The following is a 26149-nucleotide window of genomic DNA, read 5'->3' on the forward strand; positions in this document are numbered from 1 at the left end:
AGGTCTTATAAAGCAGCAGTGCACTGTTAAAGGAGAGCAGAACAGGAGAAGCTCCTTGTGCGCAGCCAGTAAAAAGACAGTCCTAGCCCATTGAACACAGAGAGACCCCCCCCCACCCCATACAAAACTTCCATCAACTCCAGGCTGGGAATTTCAACAGAGTCCCGAATTTTCTGAAGAAAATCAAAGATCTAGAGAAGCAAAGAGGAAACAAAACCTGCTCCAATGCATCAAACAGTGGACTTTGCTCTTTTCTATTTGTATAGGTGAGCCAGATGACCTCATACAAACCAGCCCACACTTTGTGCAAAGCCAAGGTAAGGAAAACGTGCTCATTTTCTGCTTCTCACTTTCTAATGGTTTTAAAAAAAAACTGAAGAGGAAGATTCATGTCCTGATTTTTAGCTCAGTGCTATAAGAGGACCGATTATGTTTTTCCCCCCAGTTTGCTGCTGCTGGTCTTTTTAATAGAATGCAATTGCTGCCTCTTGATGTGTTCAGGTATATAATGGCAAAGAAACAAAACAGGTAATAACAGCAAATGTGTCATTTACTCTTCTGGGCCATACACTATTGCTGTCGCAAATTTTATTGTCAATGCTGATAAAAGCTACAGAAATTGCTGTTGTATGGATTGAAATTAGATCATGAAAAGTCACCGTTTTTCTCTAGGTCCAAGCAAAGGTAATCAAAAGAAATCTAATCAATGTTACTCAACAAGGTTCAATAGAGCTGTTAAGAGAAAATGAAAAATGCACGTCTCATGAGGAATGGGTATCATACAGACAGAATAATCAACAGGTTCAAAGCTACGCTTTCTTGCTTTAAAAGAAACTGCACCATATTCCCTAATATTCCACAGCTTTAACCGTGTCGCAGCCTTCTCACACCGCTGTTTTTTTACATTAGCTACATTAAAGAGCGGCGAAAGTGAGAAGCAATCTGACTGAAATTACAGCAGACGCAACAGTTAGATAACAGAGGGAATGTGTCAAAATTCATCCAGCAAGGCGTGGTCGACAGGTTGTTACATATCCCAATTACAAATTTACCATGGTTCACAAAAAAAAAAAGTGCAAGGCATCTGTTCCTAATAGCTCAGCTATCGGAATGCACATACAATGCTTTACTTTATCTCGCTAGGATCTTAACTTTTTTCTCTTGGTATACCACAATCGACAAAAATTCTAAAGGGAAAAAATGTGCAATATTATACCCATATAATTATTTGTTGTTAAAGTATCTGAGTATTCAGTGAAGACCATCCTTAGCAGAAGGCACTTGAGATTTGGTAGGTTTTTTTTGGAAAGCTGCTTAAACAAGCATGTCTTTGGTAAAAAGGTGTTAGTTATATCAACCATGCCAAACAGCCCTCAGGTGTCAAATACGGCTACAAGTATTGCAGGGAGAAAGTTACAAAATAACATATGTTTCAATGCATCACGGCAGAAAGATTCACAGACCGAAATTACTTCCAGATCTTCAACTATCTATTGCCTCTAAAGATAGGCAATATGAGCACAGGCCATGTTTTTTACAAATTTAGGGGTTATAAGATAATTAGGGGTTATAATGGATAAGCGCCAAGCTTTCCATTTTCAAATCACTGAACTGCAGCAGATGACAGCAGTATGGCTCAGCTTTAAAACCACAATATGACCGTGGCTTTAAACCTAAGGTATGCATTTCAGAAATGCGCAACATTGTACTCAAGTTCAAATGTAGGTAACAAGACAAATGATGTGTCTAAAACTGCAATTTGTCTACTTCATTTTTGTCTAGATTTAAACAGGTAACAAAGTGCTGAAATATTCCTCAATTATTTTTATGATTCTTACAATTCTTATCTCGTAAGATTCATTAGGAGTAATCCTTTAGAGTGTCATTTTTCTGCTAAATTTAGATAAAGTTTAAAGGGCCTAGGAATACTGGGAAGTATCAGTCTGTTATTTAGGTGGTAAATGCAGTACTAGTAATAGTAGATAAGGTATTAATTTGTACTTGCAGTATGTTAACTCAATATTGCTGCTTTTTGAAATGTCACAATAGCTAAAATGAAACTTCAGGATGTCATCATTTAGACTAACATATCCACTATATTCAATCAGATTTGTTTACATTCAATAAATTAAGTAGTGTCTGCAAGAGAGAGAAACGAAAATGCTTCCTATTAACAATCCCGTCAAAATGCTCAAGCAGTTGCTGCAGACAGGATGCAATTAACCACACAAATCATCGCCCTCTCCAAAAAAGGGCAAAAAGTAAACAACTGCCATGAGGAGCATTTTAATAGCTGCAAAAGTCCACGTCTTAAATGTGGAATAACGCAAGAGATGGAATGTGGTCCAATGCATAAAGGACACAATTTGAAATCCACAATGTCAAAGAGTCTCTAAAGAAATGGGACCCAGCTCCCAGAATGCCTCTCATCCCCTTGCCAGCCTTGAGCAGTCATTACAATCACCTGGCTATGAGGAGTGACAGGTCTAATATAGCCAGACAAATCACCCTCACCTATACACAATGTCTCCCAGGACCCCTGCAGTGTGCAGATAGCTTACTACCATTGCATATATTAGGTAACAATTGATACAAACCCATCTTCCAATGCAAGAAGCTGCAAAAATGTGTTCTTGACCTACTTGAGTTACTTGATTCAATAATTCCAATTAAAATAGGAAAAATAGCAATTGCAAAATAGGACCTGAACATGAACATTCTAAGCCATTTTTGGATAGAACAGTAGACTTTAAAATAATCTTATTGAAAGATCTTGAAAAATAAGTACTGTATATCGCTCTGACGTAAAAAAAAAAACTGCCACAAAGATAGAGACTGTAAGAGAAGCTATTAATAATCAAACAATTTTAGACAGAGTCAAAGGGAAACTAAAAAATATTGGTGCAGGGCATCTTACTTATTACCAAACCATAGACAACTAATATAGAATTCTATAATAGAATATGGAGTCCTTCACATGACCTTCAAAATTCTTCTGTTGTACCACATCATCTACATCCAGCAGGAGGCTATGCAATCTCACGGATAAAAGGAATTTCTAGCAGGAGGTCCCCAGTTCCAGCTACACACAGGCACTGACTCTCCCTCCATCATGCTAAACAAGTTACAGAAGACCACTGTGCTTCTCTCTCTCCCAGCAGTCACTCTGCAGGGGCAGCTGCAGACGCCCTGGCCTGATCAGTATAAATAATTGTTATGCTCGTGATTTGTTACACGGGTTAACCGCAAAAGTGCAATGAAATAAGGACTTCAGATTCTAAAAACATTTTCTTAAATTGGTTCTGCGACAAAAGCCATCTCTCCTCCTTCCAAATGCAGGTGAAACACACATGAATGTTCTGTAGACCACTTTAAACAGTCATTAAAATATTAAACCCAGTGGAAATCATCAGAATATGCGTATCTGAGTAAGTGTATCTGAAATCGAAAACAGACGCACTTTTTTACACAGAAGGTTGCGGGAACGTGGGACAAGGTACCCAGCCATGTTGTTAAAGCCAATACCCTGGCTGGGTACCAATATCCTTTATTTGTATTCTAATTGAATACAGTGTAGTAGCTTCTTTATTAAACTTACTGTATGGCACATTCGGTGTATTTTGCACATTTCTCTCTCCTAATGTAGTTTTGGATAAATTGATGAGTGCAGTGAAAGCAACTAGTTTCTTAGGGAATGAAATTAGCATTGCACCTCATTGCACTTAAGTAAATATATCACTGATGAATGCCCAATGACACCTGATTGGATAAGCTCCTTTTGTATGGAATATTTAAGAGTACAAAAACCAGATAATGGACATGCCTGCAGTAAAATGAGAAAAAGGAAACTGACTGCTAAAGAAATGTTATTCCATTTGAGATTACGATGACTAGATAGTCTTAACAAATTAAAATATATGATTATACCTCAGACAGCTCCCGGTACTGCAACTAATATAATTTTCACCGCTACAAGACAATGTATGTGTAACAGTGGATATCAGATGTACATATCTCAAAAACCACTGACAAAGAAGATCATCATAAGGATAGATTAAGTTAATTGTGCAAAATCCACCAGCAAAAGCCATAAACTAAATATTTTATTAAATTAACTGGATCTGTTACTGATTGCTGATCATGGGTACGGTATTAAATATTTCACATTTTTCTCATTTGAATTCTACAATTTCTATTCCAAATCACAACTAGTGCAACTTCTGCCACTACTGTTGGATCAATAGAAGGCAAAGTTGAAAGCAAGAGGTGTTGTCAGCATGTAAAACAGATACCTAATCTAAAACCCAGATTCATTCTCTGGTAAACCTGAGTTTATTGGACGTTTTAATAATAAGCTTACACTTATATAGAGCTTTTCTGGACACTCCACTCAAAGCACTTTACAGTCAACCACCACCAATGTGCAGCTCCACCTTTCTGGACACTCCACTCAAAGCACTTTACAGTCAACCACCACCAATGTGCAGCTCCACCTGGATGATGCGACGGCATCCATAGTGCGCCAGAACGCTCACCACACACCAGCTATCAGTGGGGAGGAGAGCAGAGTGATGTAGCCAATTCATAGAGGGGGATTATTAGGAGGCCACGATTGGTAAGGGCCAATGGGAAATTTGGCCAGGACATCAGGGTTACACCCCTACTCTTTTCGAGAAACACCCTGGGATTTTTAAGGACCAGAGAGTCAGGACCTCGGTTTTACATCTCATCAGAAGGACAGCACCTGTTTACAGTATAGTGTCCCCATCAGCACCCCCTGCTGGCCCCATTAACACCTTAGTTTTTCCCAGGAGGTCTCCCATCCAGGTACTGACCAGGCTCCCTCCGGCTTAGCTTCAGTGGGTTGCCAATTGTGACTTGCAGGGTGATATGGCTGCTGGCTTCAAGACATGCAACACTGTGTGAAACATCAAATTAGTGTGTTAATTGAGATAACTTTCTGACTAATACTGTAGATGGTGTCAGAAAACTGTGAGCTTATTCTTCTTACTCTTCTTGCATTACTGACAATCCTGGCATATCCTGCTGTGCACTGTAGATCATTAACAGCGAAACAGACCTCTGGGTCCACAGCTGCCAGTCAAATGCAATGTTTGCAATGACCAACAAACAAATAGCACAACTACTCCCGCCCCAGAGGGTCCGGTGGTTTGAAGGCATTAGCAATCTGGGTCTTGTGGACTTCGGTTTTTATGCAACTGCTAAACAACGTGTTTTTCCATCTTTCACACATTGGTCTGGAATATAAGCAGCTCTGGGATTTCTGAAACTTTTTTCAGGCTCGTGTGACAATGCTGGCTTAACCAAATTTTGATGTTCTTAAATCTCTTGCTGGTTAAAATAAATGACTCTGAGTAGGGTACTTCCATCCTTACAAGTCATCAGCAGCTTTCCAATTTGTTTGCAGTGCAAATATTTATACTTGGCCAGGGATTTCAAGGACAATAAAGCCTGAAAATCTGCACTAAGATGTAATTACAGTACATAAGATCTGAAGCAAACTATTTTTTGGGGGTGCTCATCCGATTGTGTTGTTTCCAAAACAGATAAATAGCTTTCATCGAGACTTTTCTATTCTGCGCTCATTGCGTTATTGTACAGAAATATTCCTAAAATGACCTATTGCCACCTCACGTCTGCACAGTATAGCATGTCCCATGCTTGAAGGAGCTGAAACGTTTCAGCAGTATTACTTAACAAAGTTATCAACCATTCCAATTGTGTCACCAAGCACGGGGAGAAAGCACACCGACAGCAGACAGAACAAATATAAACAGATTTGAAAAAAATTGAAATAAGGTCACATGCAATCATTCTTAGTCATGTTTACGCTCTGCAGAAAGGGCTGAGGAGGAGTGTCTGGGCCAGGATTCAAAAAAAGCATAAGAGGAAGGTCTATATCTACATTCCACCACACACTAAACATGCCACAGATGGATACTTACACCATATTATCACAAGAGGAACACACAATTATTTTTTGCCCAGCAACAGGACCCGGTAAACTTTTGGAATTCATGAGGAACTACATGGCTCCTGTCTAACAAATTACAAGCATCACTTTTTCTTCCACAAAATTAACTTGGACATTTTTTCTCCATGTTTTTCAATGCAAAGGCTCTTTAATAAGAGGTCCAGACTGTGTAAAATTAAGCATGACTAATTTCTTAGCTTTGTGGCCATTTCTTTTTTGAAAGCAGACATGATACCATGAAAAGATGTGGCTGAAGTGGGTAGCGTTGAAAGAATTAAGGAAGCTAAAATACCACAGTCTTTTCAAAGTTCTGAACTCAGAATACAGGACACTGCTTTATACCTTCGTAGTATATTTGGACCCTTGTGTATGAAAAGAGCAGATAAAAGCTTATAGTTGCATGTGGGTTTATTACTGTTCCATATAAAAAAACAGAACACGCAGAGAAAAATGGATAAGTTAATCTTGCTTGAGGGATAATTGCTCTAAGCCTGGATGACACTGAAACTGGCCCACCTGCTGTTCAAACCCCAAGCATGATGGAAACATTCACTAGCAAACACCAAGACTGCCAACAAGTACTGGGCTTGGAATTCCTATTTGGACGGGTACGATTATGTTTTGGTGTAATTTGGACGAAAATTACCAGAACACATCATCTAATTGACCCTTGGTAGATCTGAATATATTGGATTTTAAGTTCAAAAACTGTGCCAAGCATTAAATCCATTCAAAACATGTCCCTTCTATAAATTCTAAATGTGCCCTGTATTTTTCCATTTTAAGGTTTACTTGTGTGAAATATTCAAACTTGGTGCTGTAAGCCGAGCTACTACAGGTTTGTCCAATATGTCCCATCTAAAAAGTTTACTTTTCCAAAACAAGAACAAAATAGAAAAAAGGGCAGCTGTACAAGACAATTGGCTCTCATTTCCTCTTATTCATATGGGTAGCGAAACCACATTTTGCTATTAAGACGGTGTATAAACATTTAACTAGTGAGATCATACTGCACTATTCTGTAGACCAGTTTCACATAATACCGATACAGAGCAAGGAGAGGAAAAGCAGTTTAGACAGGTATACGGTAGCTTTAAACAACTGGAGAACCTGCAGAAAACCCACTGAGATAATGCAGACTCTACATAGACAGATCCAGATTCAAACCCAAGACCCTGGAGCCGAGAAATTATCAAATGAGAACCTTTTAATGGTTATTACTTAAACCAATATGGATTACAATAAAATCTCAGCAGGTGAGGTGGGAGCAACTGGTGCCTTTGTTGTATAGGTCCATCAGGAGCTTCATATTGAAATGGAAAACTTTCACATGGATCTGCCTCATAATGGACTGCTGCATGTGACTTTTAGCTTTGAACATTTCTGCTTTGAACAAAGCTGCAAAGTGACCCAAATTTACAGACTTACATTACAAAGTAAATATTTACTGTGGCAGAGGTCTTCCTTTTGCTTTATTCTGCTTTAGTGGTTGTAATCTCAAGTTAAAAACATTCCGTAATCAGTTATTTTTCTTTTAAAGGCTAGGCATCTGTGCTTTTTGGTCCTCCTGTGTTTCCAACTGGCTGTGGGAGATGTCCCTGGGCCATGCAGACACTCGGTGACAGGGGATCACCTGAAGAAAGTCAACAGTCTGGTAAGACTATTCTTTGCTAAAAGGCTTTGTAGGGGTATTAAATTGTAAGCCAGATGTATTACCAGCTCTGCTCACTGCACGCCAAAGTTTCAAAAATTAAAACATTACAGAGATGTGCAGAGAGTCAGACCGAGCTTCTCTTCCCACCCCTTGCTCCTGTGAGTTACTGTGTACAGCTTATACTGTAATTACTCACTCTTCTAAAGAGAGAGTATTACTCACTCTTCTAAGTCTGAGACATTGGCTGAATCATAAAATAAGTCTGTCATAGCAAAAAGTAACCAATTAATTCCTTAAGAATGAGCGAGATGCTTAAAGGCAGGGGAAAAAAAGTGTTCCAACAGCCACATTTCCTGTTCTTAAGCACATTTTAAATAACAAAACGCAATAAACACAATGTCTGTAGCAGGTATGATCCTTGTGGAAATTGAAACTACAGTATCTTGAAATCAGAGATTACTCCAGGAATGGTTACAACAACTTAAAAGTTAATCTGAGATGGTTCTTAGGGAAGAATTCCAGGATTTCAGATCCTTTACTACAGCTAACAAATGGGATGTCATATAAATGAAAGACCAAAAAAGGGCCACAATGGTCACATTAATAAAGAAGTTTCTGTTTTGGGGAAAAAAAATCCTCCTACAGAGAGCTACTTGCCTCACAGAGACTCATCTCAAGATAGGAAAATGGAATGTACCAAGCATTTCTCTTATTATACAAGCAAAATAACTCATTATTGTCATGTAATTTGCCAAACCGCTTCATACCATACGGTGTTGCGGGAAGCCGGAGACTACCCAGTAAGCAACGAGCACAAGGCAGGGTACACCCTGGAGGGGGCGCCAGTCCATCGCAGGGCAAGTGCAAGCCAATCAGACATGGGGACAATTTGGAGGCCACGGAAAAGGCCGGGGGGTGGGGTGGGGTGGGGCATTTGGCCCGGACTCCAGGATAACTCCCTACTCTTATTGAGAAATGCCAGGGATCTTAAATGACCACAGAGAGTCAGGACCTTGGTTTAATGTCTCATCAAAAGACGTTATTCATTAACAAAAACAATGAGATTTCAACAATTTGACAGGATAGACAAGAGACTTTTCAACAACATATAAATGTATCCTTGAGTACACCTGCTGAGAACTGGATGGTTGTGCAGCTCCTTCCACTCAGAAACCGAGATACCACCGTGTGGTGGCTACTAAGGACACGCACTACAATAAGATGCAATTCCAGGCAGTGACCGGTAGATAATTCCATGTATTCCTTTAATTTCTCTGGTCAATCTGATCAATGCGTCACGGCAGGACATATTGTATGACGCAGGGACAGAATTTCAGAGAATTGCCAAAGGAGCTAAATTTCAGGCGCTTCTGCTTTACCTCTCTAGAATCATATCTATTATATTGTAGTACAGTAGCTTTTCAAATGCTGCACGCAAGACTACTCTCATTTTGCACAGCATGAAAAAAGCAAATCAGACGTTGATAGTTTGAGTGGGCATCCTGTCATGTGTCACAGATACGCCAAGCAGCACTGTTTATGCCAGGAGAAGGCTCAGGGTCCTCTCGGCCTTCTGGCTAAGCATGCAGCAGCAGTGGCAAGAGCAAGCTGCCTCTTACTAGCACTAACTATCCTTTGTGGGCTCTCTGAGTAGGTCTGCAGGCTGGCACCAAAGGAGCACATCCACAGGCCTCATTCTTCCCATGTCACACTGGAGAGCCAGGCAGTAGAACAACTGGTCATTCCAAATTGGGTGGGCATCTACCAAAACTTGCCACTGCAGATTATGGTACAAACTGCTAGAAGAAGAAAAAAAAGAGTCCAATCAAAGAGTTAAGGTTGCTGGGAAAACAAAGTCCTTCAGAAAAGCATGCCCCTGCCCGCATTGCTGCATTACAAAAGACCTGGCAGATTAAAACTGAAAGAGCGGTGTCGGCTTTCATTGCTGTGAACTTTGAACTAAAACGACTGAAAATGCAAACAAACTGAAACGACTGCGCAGCTTTCCGGATTCTGCCCCAATGACCAGCAGCAGGCTGGTGCTTTTGACAATGCACTCACCTTCACAGGCATGCCGAAAACACACACACAGACACTGTGTGAACGTGTGCACACACATTTGTCCATACTTCTAAATGTTACACGTGGAGTGCAGGAACACAGTGCGAGACTGGGCTGGGCCTGCCCAATCACATCAGAAACTATGTGCCCAACTCCGCAGTTGCTACAGCGCTCTGCGCTCTGTTTCTTGCCAAACGGCATGGAACTAATGAAGTAAAAAGACAGCACAGTGCTCGTGTGTCAAGTGTTGAGAAGGTTATTAAGACTCAGGAAAGTGTATTCCTCCTTTCAGCACATGCAGCTTCAAGGGTCACAGTGCTGAGATAAGTAATATTAATATCTGATAATGTACTCCATTGCTTGATATTTTTAGCAAAAGAAGCAAGCCACAAATCCCCCTCCTTGTCCATATCCTTAAGTTAATAAACTCCCCTTTTCTTAACTTTGCAGCTTAAAGAAAAAACGTCTGAATTCAACCATTTATATTAGCTAAGAATTCTAAGAAAACACGCGGATAAAATAAATAACAAAAACTTACAAGTCAGGTAATCTGCTGTAAACATATCAGCGAGTGAAAAGCAGTGTGTGGTGCAAGGCCAATCTTTTTCCTCCCATCAGTACAAATTTCCTCTGCAGAGTCAAGTATTTTTTCAATATACTCTTTCTCATATAGGATACATTTCTCTTATACCGTAGCATGCATTTAACCCTTAGCTAAAACTAGAACTGATATCCGTAGTATGATTAAGGTTTGACGTCTTCAAGCAGATTTACTTCAGCTGCAAAGATGCTCAGGCCACGTGTTCTTATTTTTTAAACTACCCAAAAGTCAAAATGGTCCATATTTTATTTTCCAGATTGCAAACCAGATGCAAAATGGCTGTGCAATTACATATACGTTCACAGAGCAAGGCAGTCTGGTAAGTACTGTATGTTTCCTGAAGTTCATACCATTTATTAAGATGCCATCGTAAGCAGTACGTTAACGACTTCAGTTAGAGAAATATATATCAAACTCATAGATGTATAAAACAAGCAGTTTTATAGTGGGCATTACACCAAGGTCGTAAATGTTCAACTTCCTCACATTCACCAACAAAACATTGAATGTTTTTTTCCACAGGCAGAGGTGGACAGGAAATTGACCATGACTGTGGAATTTGCATCTTAAATGGCCCTTTGATGCCTTAGATGGCTTAAATGGCTTATGTGAACAGGCTGATATCATTTCCTGCTCTTTTATCATACACATCTCAAGTTAGATTTTAACATCCTTTGCTACTGGTCCTTTTTTAGTGATACATAATGTCCCTCCCATGCACAGCAAAGGGAACTGCTCAAAAGACTTAACGAAGACCAGTTCAGTGTGTAAGGAAGTGTGCCAGAGAATTGCATGAATTTGAACAGTACACATTTAGAAGAGTGCAACAGTGATCCACTTTCTCCCATTGTGTTAAAAAAGCTGAATCAGAAGCTTTGTAACACCAGGAAAATACAGTTGAGTATCAATGCAGAGATGAGTAGCTTGTTTTACAGGAAAAGTGAACACTGTGCATTTTCTTTCACACTTGCCAAAGTCCCACAGTGCTTGCCGGAGAGCTTTCCTAACATAGGGGAGTCACATGGGTCTCACTTCAGACAGTGCATGCTCACAGACACAACACATGCAGTCTCCACAGAAGGCACCACAGGCCGGAGTCGACACATCTACACAAAACAGTGCAGCTTCATACACTACAACACACAGATCAGGATGAAGTGTTACCTTTAACTGAGCTGAGCTGTCTGCCCATTCTCTGTATCTTTCTTTGTGTATTTATGTGGTGTGTGTTGTGATGTCTATCTGCAGAGTGACACTTGCTATGTCAAAGCTGCCTTCCCCAAAATACTGGAGCTTCTCAGAGATCACTTCAGTTATGGCAAGAGCTCAGACAACTACCAATACGTGCAGGCGGTGAAAAGGCTGGTGCAGGAAATTTACACACAAAAATGCATCCAGGAGATCGATTTGGAGAGGGAGGTGAGTGATCCTGCCTTTGCAGGAATGGTGGGTGAATTCCAAAGCACACGACTCTGCCCTGAAGTGTTGTGACCACGGGAAAGCCAGCAGGCCTACACTCACCACTGATTGTGAGCGAACACAATCCTCCTAGGATTATCTTCAAAGGGGACAAGGAATTCTCAAGAGCCTTAGTTTTGTCACGTCAGCTCCTCGAGAACTCAGATTTTAAAAAACATTAAAAGATTAGGCACTCATTACCTATTACAACAATCAAATGTTTGCTGTACAGACATAACTGCAGTAAAAATAAAGCTGCTGTTCATTTTCAAAATCAAAGGAAAACTTTTACAGTACCTCCAGGAATGCGGTTTAAAGAGGGTCTGACAACACTGGCATAACCTCGAAGCACAATTTTTATCATCCTCAAGTGACTGGTGAAGCCTGTAATTCAATTTGGGTAATAGAATAATGGACAGATCTACTTAGAATGTGAATGTGAGAGTGTTTAAGATTATCTTTTCCATCCCTGAAATCAATCAAAGGAAATAAAAGAAGAAATAGTTTACCGACAGGAATGATAATAAAATCATGGCTGGGCAACAGATTATCCTGTAAAACAACTCCTTGTTTGAGACCAGAAGAGAGACAGAAATGGGAAATCTGTAAAAGAAACAGCCAAAAGAACATGAGAATACAAAAAGGGTTACAAACAAGCAGAGGAGGCCCTATGGCGTAGCTCATTTGTAAAAGTCAGTTTGGAACAAGCTACCCTGTAGTCTTGTTGAACCCTGGATCTGATTGAGAAATGACAGGACCAGATCTTCAGATTAATTAGGTAACAGCAAATCAAATGAACTGGACAGTCCTACTCTTGATTGCAACCTCTCATATTTATGTCAATTTAAAATGAGAACCATGGAAGTCTCATGAGTGTCTGAAATAATGGAGGTACTATACTCTACCTGTTCACTTAACATATTGTCAGTTCTGTGACACCCAGTAATTGTTTGCAGTGCCAGAATACTCCCCCAAGTGAGGCTAAATTAACTCTGAAATGCAATTAGTGATCATGATTGGAAAGATTGGAGCTGAGCAAAGGCAGACTTCAGAATCAAGGTGGATGCAGGCAAGAGTTCTCCCAAAGAGACAAGAGAAAAGTGGTCTAAAACATGACAGTATCCTTACTTGTTACGCAGAAACAAAATAAAATCAGTCCATAAAAGGTAACCATGTTGTGGACCATAGCAATTCCTTATTTAGATTGTGGTACATGTGTACAGTCTTTGCAAAAACAGAAAATTTAAGATCACATATTTTTAAGAATACAGTGGCTCACACCAATCATTAGTTTGCAGAGTGAAAAGTGCACCTGGTCACTCAAATGTTGATCAGATTAATCATAGCCACTTCTAGTTTACAAACTCCTTTCTCTATTTTTCCTTGACAACCGTCACAGGCAGGAGCTGACTGACAATCTACAAGAAACTTTCCGATAACTCAACTAGTTCATAAAACAATTTGACAGACAGACCTCAGGGACTCAGTGACTTAAAGCATTAAAAACCACAGACATCTTATCTCATGTGAAAAAAGTTCCTGCCGAGAGCTAAAGTTTAGTTTTTTATTTGAAAAAGCTCCCCCACTTTTGGAGTTGCCCACACATAAAAACAGCACAAACATCGACGCTCAGACTGTTGATTCAAACTGCCTTTCATTTATCTCTCAAAAATAGGGACTCAGATTTCCATTTCTTTTTGTTTGTGTGTGTGGGTTTCAGTATGATCCAGCAAAGTTTGCCAAAACGTACACTGGCTCTCCAAAAGAAGCACTAGAAAAAGTACGCAAGGTCATCTCTCTTTACAAGAGTCTGATGACAAAAAACAACAAGCCGGTGAACTGGAACTGCGAGGACCAGTATGCAGAAGACATCCTGGAAACCACCACCAGTGTCAACACACCCACAGGTAAAGAACTATAGATTTACAAACTGAGAGCAGACAAGTTAATTGTCATGTGTAGCAATGTGGAGCACTGCTGGGTTAGGGCTGTGGGTACCTGTTAAGTTGTGGGTTCAAATCCCAGTTACTGCTCTTGTACAGATGAACAAGGTGCAGTACTTACCCAGACTGCTCTAGTGAAATACAGGCTCTATAAATGGGTGAGAACCAAATCTCGTTAAACTTACTGTAAATGAGTGACTATGGAAAGACCTGGGGGAAATATGTTAATAGTGTTAAACTATGCTAATTACAAGATGTTTAAAGGGAAAAGGGAAAAACAAATGAAAACTAAAAAAGAGAGGAGTCTTAGATGGCGACAATTAACTAGAATAGAGACTTTTCAGAGTCTTTCCACTGAAAATGACCATGCCAGGAAACTGGACATCATAGGAATTTTAGAATACATTGCAGAGCGTAAGGCTCTGAGGATTCATGTATATTTCAAATCACTCAGCTACTTGATTATGGTGCTTCTGGTTTGATGTTATGGGAGGGTGATGAAGGGGCACAATTTGGTAATAGTGTATTATTCTACTTTCAGCTCTAGAACCAGGAGGAGTAGGTTGCTTCATTAATACACATTTCTATCTCCCTGACAACCTCCAACAGCACTAGATAAATTGAAGAAGTCGGGATATTCCATAAAAATAGCTCTTGCAGTTAAAAAGGGCAAGGTTGAAGAAGCAATTATAACTTCTAAAAACAGATCATATATTAAGTTTCTGGCCTGAATTGATGTGAGAGTCTTATACAGGTGTACTTTACTAAATACAGCCTTTTCTTCCCATATTCTTTGGCAATACTTTCAATTCATGCACCATTATATCCTGAATTCCAGGGAGATGCTGTTAGCAATTTTGTTAGCAATTTTAAGAGCAGTCTCAATTTTGGTCACACTCCGTTATCGAGCATAGAATTGTGAAGAATTAGCAGCTCAAGAGCTTAAAATGCAGCATCTGATTTTATGCATGTTCGGCACGTTCCTGAGAGCTTAGACTACTGCTTAATGTTTCAGAATCCTTTTTCAGCAGACTTAGGCCGAGTAAAAGAAAAATCGGAGATAATGAACACTGTCATTTCTAGCTCAGATTAGACAGGATCTGGAGTGACAAGTGCTTGATGCCATTGAGTGGGGGGTCATTCAGTTTTTGAGGACAAGAAAGGAGTAATGGGGGGACCTCTATCATCCGTTAAGGATTTGACCAAAGGAAACGGGCAGGTGGTCTATACCCTGTTGGCAAGACTGGACACTTTCCTGTTCTTGGAGACACTGAATAGTTGAGAGGTAAAATGTTGATGGCTATGTGGGATACATTAAGAAAAATTGAAAGATGTGATGTCTAGGTCTGCAAGATAGACATTTTCCCCTAAACTCTACTGTTGGGCCATTAATTTAAAACAAAGTTAAAAAACAATACAAAATTCACATCACTGGATAGTGCCGTCAGTGCATGAGTGACAGCTGACTACTGCTGATGGCCACGGACTTCACCAATCATTACAAGATTACAAAACCAATCACAACAGCCTTCCTAAAATGCATGCTATTAGTTCCTAGGTCTGCCTAGTGGGCCTTGCTTCTAAGAAAACATTTTGGTGGTCTGAAAGTGTTTTTCTTTTTTCGGCAACAACATCTGCCAGCTATTGAAATACTTGCATGGGCAAAAGCTCATGCAAGAGCAACAAGTGTTCCCAGCCTTCACTCTTCTTTACAGCTCATGGAAATGAGAGGCGAGCTGTACTACAAGATGTAAACCACAAACATGTCAGATGTACACATTCCAGGAACCCCTTAATTAACAGGAAGATATGCATTACCACAATATTAGCCATTTTGCTTTGTTGACACACTGCACATGAATCCCTAGCATTCCTTCAGTAGTGCTCCTAAAACTACTACTCCTTACGAATTCCTTTAGAATTTGTTCCGGTTGAGAGATTTTTTGAGAGCAACATTTGATAATAGAATGAAGGATGAACAATGTTTATATAACCTTAGAAAAATGTGCGGTCTAACACTGCCAGGGGATTTTTACGCAAGATGTTGACTTTCTGAAGCACAGCCAAATTTGTAAACAGCAACATTAATCTCTCATTTATATTTTTTATACAAAATAAATTGCATTCTTAAATTGTTTTCTTTTGTTTAAATTAATTTGCTTTAATGGAACTCAAAATGTAAATGCACCGAATGTAACTAAAACAAATATGTAAACCAAAGAAAGCCACCTACACTTCATTCTCAAATTCGGAAAGAGGCAGGCAGTGCAGCAGGGCTTTTTCCAATTGCAGACTCGATTGTTCTAGAAAATAGAAAAAAAATCCCTTTGAGTCATATCCAAGATTTACAGTATAAATTCCAAAGTCAAAACATTCCATTTCCGAGACACTTTCCCCTCTTCTGCTTTTCTTCACAATTTTGCCTTTCAGTCTCAATCGTTAATGATGTAGTGGTACTTTGAATGCTTTGCTTAATCCTTGTGTCCTTCTGTGCTTTGATAATTCCCCAAAAGCTCTTCCTCATTATCTTCCATGAGCTTCTCCCTGGTAGGTTACAATATTTCTTTTTCCAATTTCCTGTAGGTCCTGTCGTATGCCAATGCTCTTGTCCAACTGCAGGTTATGGGGCTTCCGAAGGGGCTTCTTTGGCAGCCAACAGTTTATGGAAAGGCCTTCCAAAGCTCACTGCTTCCCAGCCTCCCATACAACCCTATGAGCAGTCAAATCCTCCTCAGAGGATCTCAAGCACCGGAGGCAGACACCTTCCAAATTCTGGCCCTGCCATGCTGGAAAAGCATCAGGGAAGCAGGAATACTATATCTGTGACCTCTCCTGATGGGAAAAAACAGAAGAAGACGACGACACTCTGGGACTACTTTGCCTTCACCGTGTCTGCATTTCCTAAAGCTAAGGATTCTTCTTCTTTTCTTACCTCTGGATACAGCACAGTTCCCACATCTTCCAATAAAGAAGATACTCAGAAAACAATAACTACAAATCCATTTATTAATTCTGATCCCTTATCACTGATACCCAGCACCCCTGAATACTTGGATCACAGTCACATCTCCAGTAAACCACCCGAGAGCATGCCACTGACAGTTCCTAGTGTAGGCAGTATTGTTATAGAGGGGAAAAGGCCTTCTGAGACAACCTTTGACACTAAAGAGCTGACAGAGAGTTATATCCCAAATCTGGATGGAACAGCCAGGTTAAACACTGAAAAAAACACAGACTATGCTCATCTTGGGAAGGACAATATAATTAACTCTTCACCTTCCCTTGAAGATTCTATGAATCACCCAACCACTTCCTTACCATCCCAGGACACCCTGGTTGGTGATACACCAAATGGACCAGAAGAAAGTACAGCAATTGCCCTAATAGCCAAGAGATCAGTAGATCCCAGGATGGAGGGATCCTTCTATAATTCAGAGACAGACACTCAAATAAACCGGGCCTGGGCATCTGGTACACTGAATGATCCAGAAGAAAAGGAAGTTCTTGAAAGAATTCTGGGTAATTTCAGGAAAGGGTCACCAGTTCCACAAACTGTCAGCTACAATGGCTATCAACCTACACAGAGCACTTCAAGGCAAACCTGGCAAGAAAAGGTGATTCCCACTTGGATGCAAACTGAAGAGCGGTCGCCGAGGTTATCTGCAGCTTTTAAAGGGCAACAAAGAACACCACTCTCTTCTACTATTTCACCTTCAAATACCCCACAAAGCCAACAGATTAATAGCAAGATCAGTAATGAGGAAAAGGTCATCCCAGGTAGTACGTTTAAACAGTTCATACTAACACCTGCACCATCTGTCTGCTTCACGTCTGTGCACAGTGTTGACCTTCCGATGCATGGGTATTCGGCAGGGTCACGCAGCTTTCTGGACACTTTGAAATGATCATTTCACCTGTCCACAGCGAGGACCGCTTTAAAAGAAGCTCTTTCAGGTCTTAAGGAGGAAGAAGCACTATGGATTGACTGTTCCAAACATTAACTTTTAGGGACGAATGCTGCCTTCACCTCTAACCACTAAGAGCTGCTGAGTTTCTAACCCCTAAAGACATGTGGTCTCTTCCTTGTTTATTCTAACCTCTTGTTCAATTTCAACCACTAACAGTCAATGCTACCAAAATGTCTAACTGTTTTGAGTTCACCACAGGAGCAAAAATCCTGTCAGCAATGCAACAGAAAATCTGTGTTACAGTCTGTGTGTTTGTCTCTCCTGCTCCAGGCCCTCCCTCCTGCAAATGATCTACTGTATGCACAAGCACTCAAACCTCTTCCATTTTGCCTGCAGGTCATGATTCAAGCACCTGGGATCATATCGACAAAAGCTTGGCTTCAGATCCAACAGCTCAAGACTCAGGGAAAGAGTCCCAAAGTGGGACTTCAGAGGACTCGAATAATTCTTACAAGCCTGCCTTCATTGTGGTGGCTGTGTGCGGAGGACTACTGCTTATAACCACCCTCTACTGCTTCATACAGAAAAAGGTAATATAGTTAGCATGAGGATGGCCATGCAACTATTGTATGTTTCCTGCAGACCACAGCTTGTGAAGTCTGATTAAGTCAGTGCATAAATGCCACAATGAAATATTTAACCCTGACTGAAAATCAGCTCCAATTTGCTTTGCATAACATGGCAAAGGCTTCATTACAGTGCTTCTACAAGAAAAAAAAAACAGTCCAGATTCAACCCTTACTAAAACTGAATCTGGTAGCTCTTTGTACCAAGAAGAAAATGGCATGCTGATGTTTTAAAAATGTACACAGAAAAAAACATGGGAATATTTGATGGATACGGTTTTCAAATTGAATGACTTTAAATTATTCCCACATGGCATTGTAAATTGTATTTGCAGCTGCTGTTTTTCATTAATATGTGCTTCATTATACATTACACAGTTCCTTGAGTCACTAGAGCCAGCGGGGTTTGAACTGCTAAACTGGTTGCTACAGTCTTTTATCCTAAGGCTTTAAGCAAACGATTCTCAAAGTTTGACGTACTGTACATTTGATGTATTTATGTAAATAAATAAGGGTGTATGACAGCCCTGGACAACCCAGGAAAAGTCTTCTGCCAGTGGCTGCTGTATGTTCCTTTAAGAGTCTTGAAGAAGAGCATTTTGAATGGTGTAATAGATGGTGTAACAGTACATTCTTAAAATAATGCGTTTCTGTGCGATTCGAAACTCTCCAGACAGTTGCTGTATTCTTGCACCACTGCAGAACAGAAGGAACTACATGATCCCCTTCCCACTGCCATTTTATAAGAAGCAGAGATTAAATCAAAACTTCAACCCTGCCAAAATTCAAACCACATCATCGATGGTGGCGTTCCATCACCACATCCCTCTATCCAATAGAAAGGTGCCACAAAATGTATCTGATTTCTGCCAAAGAAAAGCTTTCCACTATATTATTTTTTTGTAATTTCCTTTCATTACAGATCTTGCCATTATTGCCTGTCAGGGATAAAATATTTCTGTCCTCTGAGATTAAAAACATTTACTCGAATTGACTGCAGTTCCCTAATAACACTGCATTCCAGTCTTTCCAGTGTGTAACACCCTCTTCGAATTATTTCTCCCGCAGAAACTTGAAGCACTAAAACATGGATCACAACATCATGAAGAAAGGTAAATTATTTTTCGAAAGTTTTTAAACTCCTAAAGTATAAATGATGAGGTGCTGCAGTATGTCCATTTCAGGGTTTGTTTACAGACCCTGTATCTGTTATTTTTGCACAGGACTTTTTAAAAATGACAAAATATTAAAATAAGATCTTCTGAAGAAAGTGACGCATTAATTAGATGGTAGTCTATCTTCCATCTGCTCTCTGTATAATCCAAAATGTTTGAAAGACATTTAGAAAAAAAGATGGAGAGTTATGATGGAGAAGTACCTTCTGCATAACTGCATAATGTGCAATGTAAGAAACTCCCAAAATGTTCATATGTTATTGCAGTGTCCAAGTGATATTGGAAAGCAGACAGGCAGAACAATGTACTGTGTTGTGGAAAAGCACTAAAGACAAAGAACCCCCATTCACTTACTGAAAAATAGGCATCCTTTAGATTGTTTTTTTTAAAAAAAGTTTCACAGCCGTGAAAACAAATTTAATGGTTGGATTTAGATGATATCCGAGAACACTTGCATGTGCAATATTTTGGGAAACAATTAAAAAATGTTGTTTACAATGATGCAAGTTTAGCTTTAGGATGCTGTAACTACACTGAAACCCTGTACAGATGCAGACATTTGAGGGATTTGCTAAGAGGTTTAGGGATGAAGCAGCATGCAAACAGCAAGACGTGGATGTTGACAACACTGAATGTGTGTTTTTTTCCCATGACAGGGTAGACAACTGTAGCTCAAGAATTGCAATGGAGGAATCTGAACTTTTGGATAACTCTGGTAAGGCTCTTCTCAGCTGCTCTTGCTCTCTAGCCTTCTAGACAAGTAAACAAGATCCCAACCTCAGCTATGTTTCTTTCTAAAGCACCCTGGTTTAGGTTTCTTTAGTTTGTAATTCAGAAGGCTCCATGGATTGATGCCCTTTCTCACTTACAAATCTCCCTTTATTAATCTCAAACAGTCTTTGGCATTTTTCTGCACTACCAAACTCCCATCCTATGCACAGGATTCCTACTGAGACCACAGACTACTTTTTCACCATAAATCCTAGGTTTAACTTTGCCTAGCTCATGATTAGCCACACAAGGAACAGTCAACACATGCATCTCTTTAGAATGGTAAAATAAAAGCACGTCAGGCCTCAGAAATTGGTAAAAACTCTTAACTGATGCTTTTTCCTCTGTGGTTTTTATAGAACATTAATATAGGCCAAAAGGCACATAACTCAGCCATATATGAAGGTAACATATGCTCACCTACACACGTGCTACTATATAACTATATAACAGACTAACGATTGGTAATGGACACTCTCATTCAATCTCACAGATCAATGGCACGAAATACGACTCAAACAAGAAACCATATTTTTCCCCTACTTAATGAGTGCACGTTCGACAAAAGCCCTGTATTGCCTTAGAGGCTACATTATTATGAGAGAATGCTTTTTTCTAAACCGTTAACCTCAAATACAGCACAGTGCATTTACAGCTCATTTCCTTCATCTGAGACATGTCAAACAATGAAAAAGGCTTAAATTTAAGTCGTTGATGGATGAAGTGACAGCTGCAGGTTACAACAAGTGCATATTGCAGATGGCTCATTTAAGAGATTGTGCAAAAAAACGCATTAGGAATGGGTCAGAAATAAAAGCAGGCAGCATTAAGCAATGCTTTTCCATGATGTTATATGGTATCTTTTGCTTTTTGTCTGAGAAATGACATAGTTCCTTGGGATTGTTTTTTTAACCAACTCTGGTTTCCTCCCTACAGATTCAACTCTGTAACTTGGCGAATCTCCGCAAATGTCAAATAACAAACAAACGGAGGAAGACAAAATCCTTTCCAAAAAGATTTTCACAGCATGGACTTATTTCACCCCTTAATATGGATTTTCTAAGTTGATAAGTATATACAGTATATATAGAATTCTATAAGGATATTAAAATATTAATAAAGTTTCTATATTTTTATACATAAAGACATTGTATCGAACAAAGATGAAGATAATGAAGAATATGGGTCGAAAATCGTTCATTCTATTGCAGTGTTTGACTGCACTGATGAAGAATTCCCCCAACAAAATGAAGCGGAGCGGAGAGTTCCCAGGCTGAGCACGCGGCTTCAGCTCGGTGCGCCAGGGAACTGTAGAGGATGATGTCATTTTCAGTTGAGTTGATCTCCAAAGGAACAAGGGAGATACTGTAGCAGGATCCACTGGATACCGAGAGAAGGCCAACCCCCAGCCTTAATTGTGCCTACATGACTTGGCCATCTTGCTACTTCAAGAGACAGAAACCATAAAACTTAAAAAAAAGATGACAGAACATTCAAGATGTTTCCACTGTGACTGGGAACCACACCTGCTCTGAACTGCTTTCATGCCAAAAGACAAATCAGCCCCTCTCAGGGGCCACACTTACTGGGCTTCACAAAGGCTTCAAGTTTGGGTTTTTTTGTGGTGTAACTGGAATAAAATCGAATGTGAGGGGGAACGCCAGCAGGACTAAAAACTACAGTTCCTGCTGATGTCCACTAACTGGGATCTCAAGGCTTGTACCCCATTTACTTGATCTGCTCTGACATATTGTGTGAGTGCTGGCCGATACTCATTGAGGTAATGCGTCCAAGTTTCTACTTGGGGGCTTCAGGGTTTAATGATGTGAATGAGTTTTGACCATCAATCTCATGGGCTGTTGCTGTTTTATGTGGCGGTTAATGGATTGTGTCAGGATTAGGGCACGATTTCACAAAATAATAAATTCAGTACACTCCTTTTCCATGCAATACTGTACAAGTACAATAAGAACAGCCAAGGGCAATGACCACATAGACCCATGATACAGGCTTCACCCCCAAAATTAAAATATAACTGCAGCAAATCCATCCTCTGGCAAAGTTGTGGAAATTCAAGCAGACCTGTCTGCACCTTACAACATGGGCTAAAGGAGTCCTCTACCGATAACGTTAACACCATAAAAAACACATATTTACCGCACTTGAACTCAGGCCTGTTTAAAACAAAGCTTCAGCCTGGTAGCCAGGTGTAACTGTCTTGTTAGTAATTTGCAAAGTATGATGTTGCACCCCTTAAGCTTACGTTTGACCAAGTCAGGTTGGAAATTCTGGATACTTTAGTTAATAGAGCCTTTATAGTTTGCCAGAGGTTTCTTGCTTTCATCTTGTGGAAAACAGCCAAGTGCACAGCTTTGGAATTAGCCAGCAGGTTGGAATTTTTTTTATTTAACCCGAGCCTTAGTTACAGAGCATACAAACGCTGAAGTGCCTTATTACTGATTTACTGATCATTAAGCTTTCAATTAGCATTTCTCCTTTTATGGGGGGATTCTGTCCTAAAAGGGGTTTAGTCATAAACCCACAGATTCAGTTTCAAACTTATGACTTCTCAGCCAAGCATAGATGCCACCTGGGGTTTATTGAATGAGCAAAGTTCACTGTGCCGATGGTCTCCCATCACAGGAGACCAGTGTCCCCCAGTGATGGACTAAATGGAGTCTTCCCTTTCTGGCTTCCTCCTGCACACTGCAGGTTGGCACAGAACATGGTTGGCTTCTTGAAAGCACGAAATACTGTTTCTACATTCTTAACAGTTCTGCATAAGGAGGAAGAGACTAAATGGATCATGAAACAGATATTTGTGAACAAAAACTTTTAGTAACCTCAAACTAAAAGCTCACAGGAGGATGCCATTTGGCCCAAACTGATTTTCCACAGTATATAAAAAACACAAACAGGGTGTTTGAAATGATGCTGCAAGATCAGATGTACATAATCAGAAACTTAGGTTTCAAGTGACACAGACAATTCTGCAAACATCAGCCAACTATCAGTAAACCAGAAACGTACAATCTTCAACAAAATTTGAAATTCTATACAAGGAAATCATTTTTGCTTTGTTCTCTTCCTCTTTGATCCAAGAGAAGTAATCCCCCCCCCCCCCAGTCACACTTCTCTTCTTTTAACCTCATCTCTCAAATGTGCCTCAGGCTGTAAAAAAAATGATTTGACCGCTTTCTTTTAGATTGTAAGTAATAAAGCCTGTCACAGGTCATTCTTCTATGAACCTCCAGGATTTGATAACTGATGGTGCTTCATTGGAGAATAGCACATGCTGAAGAAGGACACATGCCATTTCCTTTCCCCTAAGCAAATTGCACTATAGTCACAAAGCAAAAGCTTAACTTGCAACAGACTCCAGCTGTGATTTCATGAGCTCTACATCTCGGAAAATCTTCTCAATGTGAAGCAAAACCCCAGCTTAATCTGCCTTTCTCTGTCCTCTTGGGTATGTTCCTTTCCCAATTAAAAAATTTATAACTGCTAACAGGAGGTCTGGTGGAGTGGAGATTATCACCACAGTGTCAAAGCTCTAGGGTTGATTCCATTCTTCGGTGTCTGAGCCAAACGCATGTTCACCCCATGTTTGCTGGGACTTCCCCCAAGCTCCCAAAGACCTGCAGGACAGGTTTGATTGGCTCCACTCCTGACTCTCTTAGGGATTTACCCCCCCATGAGGAAGGAACGGGAAAAGGAAAATGGACTCCCCAATTCATTTTCTGCACCTGAGTCAAGTGGATTTGGAACCTCTATCCTCCTATCGACTGTTCGGGTTATGGGATGAGAAGGATGAACACCACAGCCTCAGTAGACAGGTAGATTTTATAGAGTTCGTTTAAGTTATCCACAGCACTAGAAACCATAACCGAAATCTCAGTAGATGAGAAAACGAGGGTTACAAAGTCTTACCTGATTTTTTTCAGATCATGCAGCTTACCTGACTGATTTGTAAGAGTCAGCCTAAATGTTTTTACAGTATTAATACTTTGCATGTATATAGCCCTTTGAATCCCAAAGCACTTCATATATAAAAAAGGATCTAATCCACCCATCACTGATATGTAGCTCCCAGAATGTACCAGCAGCCCTCCTATACCATAGATCAGGGAGAGAATTAAGGAGGACATTTAGGGAAGCTAGAGTATCCAAATCTGTGGAATTTCACCAGGACACCAAAGTTAACACAACTACTGTTACAAACACTGTGAGGGGATCATTAATGGTCAAGCACTCATTAAATAACCATTGTTACATAGTGTACATATTCTCAATGTTGTTAACCGACATCCTACTGAACGCTTCCTAATCCACTCACCCATTCACCTGCTACACATGGTCTTTTTAATTTCAATTCATTTGTTGTGGTGATGGTACTGTATCCAGCATTCGAATGTGTGCGAGTCAGAAAAGAAATGGGGCCGGATCAAGTTGGTTTTGAGCCATTGGTTAAATCAGTTATACAATAAAGAAAAAAAGAGGAAAAATGGGAATGGACTTAACATGTGGCTTCTTGAGAGCAGACAGAAGGATGACGCAAGACTTGCAAATTATTTCTGAAATGACGTTGCACTTGTTTTCTCGAAAGTGAGCAGAACAATTCAATTTTGCTTTTTGGGCACTGATAGGTTTTCATGGAAAGGTCTCGGCGACCTAACCTTGGCACTGCTTAATGGACCTGAATCTATATTTTCTTGCAATCACTGCTGTTGTTGAGACCTGCATTTCCTTGATGGACCCAGATGTTCTTTTCAAACATTATTAAAGCACAAGAGTAATAACCCCCACTTACAAGTGTTCATGGGTACTGTACTTTATCTTTCCCTAAGATAATACTAATAAAACAGTGTAAATATACATACAGTATATAAATAATGCTACAGCTGTAAGAAATGCTTGCAGGTCGGGACTTACAAGAGAAAGAATGAAGACTTCTAGAATACCAGCATGCTCATTTGGAAAAACAATAACTAAAACATTTTTTGCTTGCATAAATAAAATGAACATTCATTTTAGCTTTAGAAACCTGTACTCCTTGGTTCTTCATTCTTGTAACAGTCTGTGTAAAATGCAAGTGTGACGTACATACCTATGTAATTACAGCGTTATAACATGTACTTGATGTTCAATATGTATTACAACTAAGGCGCTCAAAAACACATTTTCTATTTTTGGTTTTAAATGTGCATTACACCGTGCAAATACAGCATCACAGTCACTAACTGAAATCAAACAGCAGGGCCAAGCAGCAGAGGCGCTCTGTGAGCCTTTCAGGAGGTCCAGCCGGGGACACGCTGCCTGCCATCAGTGACTGGATTTCTCCAGCTGGTGATGCACAACTGGCTGAGCACCAGCGACGGTAGGGCCGGATTAGCCAGCCAAGGCTCTCACGCCCTGCTTGAAATGGTGACCCCTGTGGCCTCATGTGTGCCACAAGGGATGTACTGTACCTCTCCTCAAGTAAGAGCTGGACCTCCTGTACGTCATTGCATAGCTCGCAGTGTGTTAAAAAAAAACACAATGCTTTAAAAGATGGGCACGCAGGAGGGGGCCATCCACACTGCTCACTCTCCCCTCCGGCGGCCGTGGAGTCCTGACGTTAACACCCAATCGGTGATAATATTCTACTATTCAGCAGGTCCATTATAAAAAATGAGGTTGAAAACCACCTCCAGTAGGCTGTATGTCTATCTGTATACTGTCAGTGCAAGAATATATCCAATTTTATAGTTCCTTCAACATTAGTGCTACAGCTGCATGTTTAGTTTCAAAGTCCCTATCAACAGAAGGCTGCAAGGCTGCAATAAGTGACGATCTGGAGGAAGTCTTGGTAGACGGTGATGGTAATTAATATGGATTAATTTGGAAAAGAGAGCATGCATACATTTTTAACATCAAAACAATACTGCATACCGTTCTTGCTGTTACCAGGTGCCGGC

General features: G+C 40.2%; 2 protein-coding genes across 5 annotated transcripts in view; one reads left to right on the plus strand and one right to left on the minus strand.

The window, feature by feature from the left end:
- Nucleotides 1–24997, plus strand: csf1a (colony stimulating factor 1a (macrophage)). Of its 2 annotated transcripts, XM_015342646.2 has the most exons (10): nucleotides 1–317; nucleotides 7536–7649; nucleotides 10568–10630; nucleotides 11560–11730; nucleotides 13490–13676; nucleotides 16296–17489; nucleotides 18017–18210; nucleotides 19315–19358; nucleotides 20078–20136; nucleotides 21129–24997. In XM_015342646.2, the coding sequence occupies exons 1-10, from the start codon at nucleotides 276–278 to the stop codon at nucleotides 21140–21142; spliced, it is 2082 nt and encodes a 693-aa protein (XP_015198132.2). In that variant the 5' UTR covers nucleotides 1–275; the 3' UTR covers nucleotides 21143–24997. The 2 variants fall into 2 exon arrangements, with proteins under 2 accessions (XP_015198132.2, XP_015198133.2); XM_015342647.2 differs by lacking the exon at nucleotides 16296–17489 and having other exon boundaries at nucleotides 10–317.
- Nucleotides 1–26149, minus strand: part of optc (opticin) — a 133959-nt gene that overhangs the window by 88490 nt on the left and 19320 nt on the right. Inside the window, exon 2 of one of the 3 annotated variants that reach the window (XM_015342653.2) lies at nucleotides 15946–16015. The exons of the other annotated variants lie outside the window; for them this stretch is intronic. The gene's annotated coding sequence lies outside the window, so the exon portion shown is untranslated. The remainder of the gene's footprint in view (nucleotides 1–15945; nucleotides 16016–26149) is intronic. 3 annotated transcript variants of the gene reach the window in all.

This window comes from Lepisosteus oculatus, chromosome 5 (genome assembly GCF_040954835.1).
Source record: "Lepisosteus oculatus isolate fLepOcu1 chromosome 5, fLepOcu1.hap2, whole genome shotgun sequence".
Lineage (NCBI taxonomy): Eukaryota > Metazoa > Chordata > Actinopteri > Semionotiformes > Lepisosteidae > Lepisosteus > Lepisosteus oculatus.